We start from the raw sequence: 9,788 nt of genomic DNA, 5'->3' as shown, positions 1-9,788 counted from the left end.
TGCAATAATCTTGGACGCGACGTTAAACCCAATTTCACCTCACCTCTGATAACGCCACAGAACAGTTGTGTTGCTCGTGACTTTCTCATAGAGTTTAATATGTCCGAATATGTTTGTAAGTTAGCAGGGTTTTTTTCTCAGTGAGCATTTATAGATACAGCTGGTCAAATCAGCCGCTATCGTTTGTAATCAATTAATGTAATATACACGATCTGTCTTCGACGTGACTATATGCTACCAACTTGTACACCTCAAAATTTCATACGAATTGCCATATATTTTCATCTTTTACTTGAAGCCTACACTGTCAACCATTTAGCGGACATTGCCCCATGATCCAAGCTGACGGTCCGTCTATACGCCCATAGGACGCTGTGCCGACTGTTTCCTTCACAGGGCATAATATTACATAGGTGAAAATTTATTACACCTATTGGCCTATAGATTAAGTAACATCTATCAACCTTTAAGGAGCGAAGCCTTAGCCACGCCTGGCTGCGCACAACACGCCTTCCACGACCCGCTCCAGTGCTGAGTGTTGGTACAGCGTTGAGAGGATTGTTGACCAAGCGGCTCATCCGTGAAATCGCTTAAAGAATACACTGAACGCTATGTATATTCAAGGAGTTGTGATTAGGGTGTATCACAATAACGCCCAGGGCTCTATCTTTCTATCACTCATTATCCATTGATTGGAAACATACAAGTGATCAGATAAGTATCTACATTGGTTGTAACCGGTATATAAGGCTTGACTAGGTGTACGTAAACATCTTTATACGGTGTTCCTGAGAAAGCCGTTATGATGGCTATTCAATATAAGAGTCACGTTTTCGATTCAAGATTGTTGTTTAGGTTATTGCATTCTTTTTTTAAAAACATAACCACGCTCCCATTGAATTGAAGCAATGTTACATTGTATGCTGAAAGGGGGAAATAACGGAACAGATTGTGAGTGAGTGAGTATGGTTTCTCACATTGTACCCATGTGGGGAATCGAACCCGAGTCTTCGGCGTGACGAGCGAACGCTTTAATCACTAGGCTACCCTTCAAGGAGTCATTCCGTCATCCGTACCACTTTGGCAATGGCAAGACACTTTGGCAATGAAGTAATTGACCAGGTTTTAAACTTTCACCCAGGTTTTATAAATGTGAACATTTTTCACAAACGAGTAAACAGCATCTGCCATCATTGCAATGGGTTTCCTTGCCTCCTCCATCAGTAATGATATGGATGGGTTCGTGAGGCGACACTGACAGAGACCATGATTGAAGTGTTTACGTCAGGATTCCTCCAGTATATGATGCTGCAGACAAGCAAGGCTCGGGCTGACCCTCCGACACACGGGGCAGTCACTCGCTCAGTCCCCGCGCTGCGCAGATTGGCCTGTGTTCGCGGCAGTGGTCAACACCCTGTACACTGATGGATGGCGTAGGCGAGGATGTATGTCGGTCACTGCGTGGGACGATGTTCATGATGCGGGACCAATCATAAGAACGGGGCACAGAACATTCATTAGATGATCGTTCATTGACTGCGTCATTGTCGTCAGTAGTAGTAGTAGTAGTAGTAGTAGTAGTAGTCGTCGTAGTAGCAGAGACCATATAATAGATTATATGGTCTCTGGTAGTAGTAGTTTGTTGTCTAACGCCGCACTCAGCAATATATGACGGCGGTCTGTAAAAAAATCGAGTCTGGACCAGACAATCCAGTGATTGACATCATCAGCATCAATCCACGCAATTGGGAAAACGATGACATGCATCAACCAAGTCTGCGAGCCTGTCCACCCGATCCCGTTATAGTCGCTTCTTACGACAAGCATAGACGCCTTTCATGTTTAGCATGGGTTGCTGAAGACCTATTCTAAATTATTCTAGTAGTAGTAGTAGTAGTAGTAGTAGTAAGAAGAAGAAGAAGAAGAAGAAGAAGCACCATCATCGTCATGTCAAAGGGATCATTGTATAATTATATTCAACCTAACAACTATAGATTCAACTATGACGTGTTGATTGTACACGAATAGCTACAGAGACAAGTATCGTGTACATCCGTAACCCTGATAAATATTGATTTAAACATTGATCACTAAATAATTGATCCCAATCCACTTGGATGTAACTGATCTGTGTTTACCTAACATGGTTACTATACATCCACGCGAGACACAACCGTGGTATTCAGTCCCCTGAAACAACCGAGACTCATCTCAGACTGTGTAATGTAACCCTCAAACGCTACGGTGAGAAAAGACAGCTCCGATTGCTACTTTGGACGTGGTTATACTAATAAAGCTATCAAACGATTGAACCAACACAAACTTTCCACTTAATAACATAGAAAACAAAAGCGGTGTGTGTTAAAACCGGGTACTTTCAATAAACAATAGCTGTGAATAAATAACAATATATGGCTATTGGAGTGGGCGTGTCGATGTTCCGACATGCGACAAATTTGAACTTCTGGTTTTCCATTCTGACACTGAAATAGTCTTTTGGATTTCTATAAACTGTCTTAATAGGTTTGGTTAAGTTGTCACATAATGTATAAATTACGCTGTGTTGCGTAAGACGGAAGACAATAATTGATAAATCGATCAGCTTTTGAAATTATGTCATTGTCAAAGGATTGCGTACTTAATATATCTAATTATATTTTCGGAAAATCGCTTTCTTGTCTTCCGTAATGAGAGTATATATAACCATGGATAAAAAAGGATAGTGTTTTAGAATGTTTTGTCTTGTCCAAGCTACGGCCTGGGTCACGTGTTGCTAAATCATTACGAGTGTGAGTATAACTTGGCACAGTGTTAATTTGGGTAGAGTGATTAAGATGGTTCAAGAATTAATTTAAGGTTTTAAGTTAAATTGGCTCGGATATGAATTGATTGACTTATTAGAAAATACATTCTGGAACCAACCAAATTTATTCAGACATTATTTAACCGATAAACACAACTGAAAATAGAAACGAGAATGTCTGTTCCATAGGCTTAGACGCAGTTGTCTCCCTTGTGTCGCCGCCTGACAGCTGTCAACCGCTTACTGAAGTTTGAAAGATGTCACGAGAAATATTAAATATACTATCATTGGAAGTTAGAAATGTACATCTAAACTAATGAATGTATTTGCAATAAGAAAACGCATACTCTACGTTTGACATTTCAACACCACGAGCAAGCGAGTTGGATCTAAAAATAGCTAAATCATCTGTGAGCCTTCTTCACTACTCTGAGTCCGCGGAGAAAAAGTAGTTCTTTTAAAATATCTAATGATTGCCGTTAGAAATAATGTTCGCTCACGTGGATCATACTTGTAACATTAAACTTGTGAACATATATTCAAATATGTTTACAAAATAAGAAATCATGTGAGAATTTGTAAAACAGCTGGAATTAGGCGTATGAATATGCTATGTGAGTAGTCCTACTGTGGTAGTACGTAACAGCAGCTAATGTGCCTAGACTGCAGTTTGACGTCTGCCGCCGGTTGAGAGTGTGTGTGTTTACAGGCGGTTGTCAGTGAGTAGGATTGTCATATTCAAACTGTCTCTTCTTCTTGCAGGAATACCAAACTACTATTGAACTGACAAGACCTGGTATGGCAAACATGTGTTCCAATCGCTTCCAAGTTTTGTGTCATGAACAAGTTATTCGACTTCACGAGGTTATGGAAGATGTGGTTCCTATTCACGGTCGCGGAAATTTCCCTACTCTGGAATTGAAATTGAAAGATTTGGTTGTAATTGTCCGTGATAAATTGAAAAGTGAAGGGGTCATAATACGTGACATACGTTTGAATGGTGGTGCTGCCAGTTACATCCTTGGAACGGACGAGATTCAATCGTACAACGACTTGGATCTGATTTTCGGAGTGGACCTGTCAAACCACAACGAGTTGCAGAAAATCAAGAACTGTGTGCTTGGCTGCCTGCTGGATTTCCTCCCAGATGGTGTAAGTAAAGAAAAAATGAGTAGCTGCAGCTTAAAGGAAGCCTATGTGCAGAAGATGGTGAAAGTGTGTAATGAACACGGGGACCGGTGGAGTTTAATTTCGCTGTCAAACAACAAGGGGAAAAACGTGGAACTCAAATTCGTGGATAAGATGAAACGTCAGTTCGAGTTCAGCGTTGATTCTTTTCAGATCATTTTGGAGAGCTTGTTGACCTTCTATGATGTCTCTGCGACACCAATGAGTGAGCACTTCTACCCAACTGTTGTGGCAGAAAGTCTGTATGGAGATTTCTGTGAGGCATGGTTTCACTTGACAAAGAAACAAATAGCTACACGAAACCCAGAGGAAATTCGTGGTGGTGGTTTGTTGAAATACTGCAATTTGTTAGTGCGGGGATTCAACCCTGCTGAGGATGTGGATATAAGGACCATGGAAAGGTACATGTGCTCAAGATTCTTCATTGATTTCAGTGGTATTAACCAGCAGAGACAAAAGCTTGAAGCTTACCTTACAAATCATTTCAGTGAGGATGAAGAGTACAAGTATGAATATCTGATGACATTGTATCGTGTGGTGGATGAGAGTACCATCTGTCTTATGGGTCATGAAAGGAGACAGACACTCAATCTGATCCATCAACTTGCCTGTCAAGTTTACGTGGAACAAGAACAGAAAAGTTCACAGAAATGTATTGAACTCCAACAGTTGGACCAGCTGAACAATCTTGTGATCGATCAGGTGTTCTATGGCCCATTCAGTGCACCTACCACAACTCCAGGCAGCCAGTATTACAACTACACCTATTCCCCTTCATCTGCCTACCAGATTGGGACCAATACATGTCCCTACTGTCCCCCTTATTTGCAGTGTTCATAGTCAGAACACATCATGATCTCGGCTTCAAATGGTGAGAGGCTACCATCCTTTTTGACAATATTCCAATTTTCTGTGATCATATTTTTCCAGTTCATTTCAGGGCAATATGCATTGGTTGGGGGTTACTTATTTTGTTTCCAACATTTGCTCCGTGTGAATGGATATATCTTTCTTTCAATTGGATGAAACTGTGTCATTTTCTTTCATATCAGTGGCAGCGTTTGAAGCATCACGTCTTCATACTTTGGACCCAGGATGTGATAATAAAAGTGGCTTGAGTTATGAACTGGGAAATAGACCAGCATTAGCCTTACATGAGGAACATATTTTTGCAACAGACTGGATGTGTGCAAGTGGACTGAAAGTTCTCTTATTGTTCCATGTACAAAATCATTTGTTCTCAAATCAGAATATCTATTCTATAAATATGTTATTACTTTGTTGCTTTATCTAGCCTAGTCTTCTTCAGATTGCACTCTATTTTTTTAAACAAGTGCTCAATATTTGAGATCAAAACTAGATACATCTCATATTTTGTATCAATATGAATTTAGACTATTAACTTGCAGCCTACAGGTTATTTAGTCATAATACAGTGTGTATATATATATAATACGTTAATCAAAAAAATCTGTGATGCCTATGTCTTACTTCGACATAATTGTTAGTGCTCCCTTCATCCTGTAACTGAACTATATTTAACCTGCAAAGCTACATGAAGTAAAAGACCAAAACATATTACAGCTTTGCTTGTCCGCTGACAACTGAACTAAATATTTTCCTGTAGTTTCATTGCCAAACTTCGGTCAATTTTATGAGAAATGAAAATGTCTGACTTGTTATGCTCTAGTCTTTCATACATTTTTTTCTCTAATAGCGATGTCGTCATTGATTTGTTAGCAGATTATATCTGTTACATGGGATCACTAATGTAAGGGAGTGATTGTTTTATAAATGTTTGTTGTAGATTATGAAGACAATATTTTCTTTACTGTCTCACAAGACTAGTTGTATAAAGGATGAAATGTCACTGAATCTCAACACTATACCTCAGCAAAGTCATTGAATAGACCTATCCTGTAGAGAAATACTAACGAATATACTTCATTCTATGTATTTTGAAGAAATGCAGTTCTGTTGAATTGAGAAATTTGAAATTGTTAATTTGTTTACCATTTCAGTTTAGATGTTGTGTCAAAATGGTGAGTGCAATAACAGTTAATTGTTGAAATTTATAGTTCACAAGTTATAATTTGTTAGCTGTTCAGTGTATCAAGAAGTACTTATTCAAATTAAGTGTGTGAACCCAGGAAAGGACTTTGGTGCAAAGGTTTGGACTAACAATGCTACACAAGTTGATAACTAGTAGGAGTCTTGACCCACTTAAAATGCTCCAGTTCAGTGTAATCATCATATTCTTGTTGGGGATAATATTATGAAAAATGTATAGTGATGTTATTTGTGATAAGTCATCTTATGCACCATAGTATTCTTCATTATTGTAGCAGGGAGTTAGATGTCTCTTTGAACCCAGTAATAGGGTAATTATCATTTGTTAAGAGTGAGCATATTGGAAAGAACTATCGTCAAATAACTTTACATGCATAAGTTATGTTAAGAATCTGTTACAATTTATTATGTGTCAAAAATATTTCCAGTTATATAATAAGATTATTTTATATATAGATATTAGATGAGGTTATGGCTTCCAGTGTTCAAATAAAATATGAAAGTCGGGAGTCCTTGTCAAAACCTTAGTGTTAAAAGTTTTAAAAAATTAAGAGGTCCATAGGTTCAAATACCATTGAAGAAGACACCAAGGGCCCCAGGACCTTTTACGTTTTGAATGCTAGCTACAACAAATGACTAGAGGACAAATTGAAAGACAAGATTAGTTTATATCTGTATTTGACGGACCAGCATTGATAAGATTAACTTTCTATGGGTCTTTACTGTGTGCTGAAGATGAATCATGAGCTGATAAGTGTCTTATATTGAATATATGGCAGACACTGTTAAATAGTTTCTAAAGTAAACGATAAGGTAAAAGTTAGGTCAACAGCTATCACATTACTCCAGATTGCAAACAGGTCATGCAACCTACATCTGCCGAGTACATACATATTTAGGTACGCATACTCTCTCAGCATGCATGCAGGCATATGTCAGGAGTTCAGTGCATTGTGTTATCTTCCTCCTGTCATTCATTATCCTAGCCAGCTTATTCTCTTGAGTTATGTTAGTATATGTCTCGCAGATGTGCAGTGCTGGAACCCAGTTTGGTTATGATAAACTTAAGCGCCTTTAATCCGGTCTCATGTTATTCACGTTCATCCAGAGCCTTTATATTATTATTTATACATGAGTGACATCAGTATGTTCCTGTGAAAATTTGATTAATATAGATGTATTGAAATTAGGTTAAGTACCATTTATGTTGTTTTCCATCACAGTTTCAAATTTGATTAAGTGGAGAAATGAATTTTTTTCAGTTAATTAAAAGAAACTTTCCCCTTGTGCAATAGTTTTGACGAACAGTCTCTGAAATGTTTTAAGAATCTTTCGTAACTCATAAGATAGCTTTTAACAAGGGGTAGATTCCAACCAAGTTGTTTATCCTATATTGGCACATATTGAAGGTTCTGGACTTGTTTAATAATATTAATTGGTCCTTTTAGATTGTTGGAGTATGTCAAAGACTTATGGGGCCCAAAATTTTGAGTTTTCTTTTTAAATATTGACGTGAATAACGATAAGATTGTACAGTAAAGAAACACGTCTATTCTTCAGTATAGGAGACATGTAACCTATTATGTGCTTGTGCTCACATAACTGTGTACCACAAACAAGCTGTGAGTCTTCTATGCCTCCTCGCTTGTAGGTCCTTGTGTAGAGTATGTACACAGTTGGGAAATTGATCCTGTTAATGGTTGACCTACATTTGCATATAACATGAGATATGTCTCTCACATGTGTTAGGGCAAAAGTGGACCAAGGACTGAACTGCTAATGCTTAAAATTGGTTTTGAAAACTATTGCAAATTAATAGACGTATCAGTAAGGGAGCTTGCTATTTAGTGTTATAAATATGGTTCAGTCCTTTGAACGTATCTTCAGGTTACAAACTTGTCTGAAAAGTTTTAATTGAAAAAGAACCCATAAATTCTGTATTTTTGAGAAGATTAAGATTAAAATAACGTCAAACCCATTGGTGTTCATGCATATTGCAAGGGTTAAATGTGAATGACTAATGTTAATGTGAGAAGTTTTTATTTACTTACCAGTCTGTGGGAAAGATCTTATTGTATTATCAGTATGGTTGTTGAAAGGAATTATTTTGCACCTACTTTTCTGAAACCCCTTTATGGTAAAATTTCTTTCAATCTAGTGAGCTTTACAACTTATGGCCTGTAATAGAATCTATGACAATTATACCAGTTCAACATGTTCAGACAACTAGACAGTATTGGTTCAGTAGTGGTATCAGTACTATTATTGTGATTTGCACTTTAATGTAACTTTAAAGAGTAACATCTCCAAGTCATAATGAATTACTCCCTGCAAATTATGCGAGCTACATTTGTTCTGGGTTAGACAACACTTTTCTGTTAATCCTGTTCGGTTTCTGCCCCTTTCCTTGTCATTGCTAGGCATACTTATCATAGTTTTCAAGTTTCATGGTTCTGCTAATATACAAAGACCATGACAATGACATGAAATGTGATGCACAGCATGAACAGATCTGAATGTTGCCTCATCCATGGCTTAATGTTTCCACCATTATTATGAAATTGTCATGACTGTACTTCGCACAAGTCTTTTAGAGACGAGACAAGACAACTACCCTTGCAATGAGATAATAGATGATCAGTTGTTAGGATGTTGCTAATTTCAAGTGAACATGTGTTTACCTTGCATGTAAGTTGATCTGTATAATGGTAAAGGAATTAGCAAACAGGCTGATAAGTACACGTTTGAAAAAGTGTGTGAGGACATTTTGACGAAGGCCACATTCAGTCAAAATTTTCTGGTCTCACACCTGGTTGATGAATTAATGAAAATGTGATTGGAATTTTTGTGTGTTTCAATACCATGATTACCCATTGTGTTTTTGTTATTCAGTATATGGGGAATGAAATTATTTGAGATGAACATGACAGAATGCCAAATCACCTTCTTGGTTATTTGACCTTTTTGGATAAGTAACTCTTTATTTTGATTTTTCCAAAACATGAAGTTGTAGGTAAGCTTTCATTTTATGCCCAAATTTGTTAAACCTTCTGACAATATTAACAGCTTCTATTGCTGTGTAATTATTCTGAGTTATTGTTTAAAGTTTGTTCTAGTTCTGAGAATCAGTTGACATTCTGGTTTTGCTTCTACCGTCACCATGTGACAGATCAATTGTATAGATACTAGAAACGCATGAAAAGTAATCATTATGGTCATTTCATTACTTGAAGGGGACCCAGTTTATTCTTTTGAATTATTCATTTGTCATTTCATTAATGTTGCAAATGAAATATATTTTTGTGATCAAAAGAGCTTATGCCAAAGTATTTTGTCTTGGCAGTGAAAGTAAAATGCAGCGGCTATAACTGGTGCAGGCGTGCACCTACAACATGAACTGTCAGTTGTCTGCAGTGATAAGCAAGGTGCAGTTTCATTGTTTATTCTATTGTGTCATACCTACAGTTGAAATATATTACTCTGTATATTTCAAAGAAATTCCAGAATAAAATATTTTGATCCAATTGCTTGTATTTGTTTCTTTTATTTAAGTACACTATAGTGATACACCTACTTTGTTGTTTTACAATGTATCATGATGTATGTCATAATACAATACCGTGGTCATCTTCCCGAGGCAAGAGAGTTAACTGACTATAAAAGTCCAGTTTCCACCCTTGCCGAACTAGGCTGGTATTACTGGGCTCGATTGTAGCGCCACCAGTGG

General features: G+C 37.5%; 1 protein-coding gene across 1 annotated transcript; it reads left to right on the top strand.

The window, feature by feature from the left end:
• Positions 1-3,439: 3,439 nt before the first annotated feature.
• LOC124115301 (terminal nucleotidyltransferase 5C-like) lies at positions 3,440-9,585 on the top strand. The gene is made up of 2 exons (XM_046476226.2): positions 3,440-4,862; positions 6,013-9,585. The coding sequence occupies exon 1, from the start codon at positions 3,602-3,604 to the stop codon at positions 4,829-4,831; it is 1,230 nt and encodes a 409-aa protein (XP_046332182.1). The 5' UTR covers positions 3,440-3,601; the 3' UTR covers positions 4,832-4,862; positions 6,013-9,585.
• The last annotated feature ends 203 nt before the right edge of the window (positions 9,586-9,788 follow it).

Source organism: Haliotis rufescens, unplaced genomic scaffold (assembly GCF_023055435.1).
Source record: "Haliotis rufescens isolate VD_foot unplaced genomic scaffold, xgHalRufe1.0.p SCAF_5, whole genome shotgun sequence".
In the NCBI taxonomy this organism is placed as follows: Eukaryota; Metazoa; Mollusca; class Gastropoda; order Lepetellida; family Haliotidae; genus Haliotis; species Haliotis rufescens.
This window is presented reverse-complemented; position numbering and strand designations above follow the sequence as displayed.

Excerpts from the sequence above, each read along its gene's own strand:
- LOC124115301 (XM_046476226.2), top strand. The coding sequence starts at position 3,602 with ATGGCAAACATGTGTTCCAATCGCTTCCAAGTTTTGTGTCATGAACAA.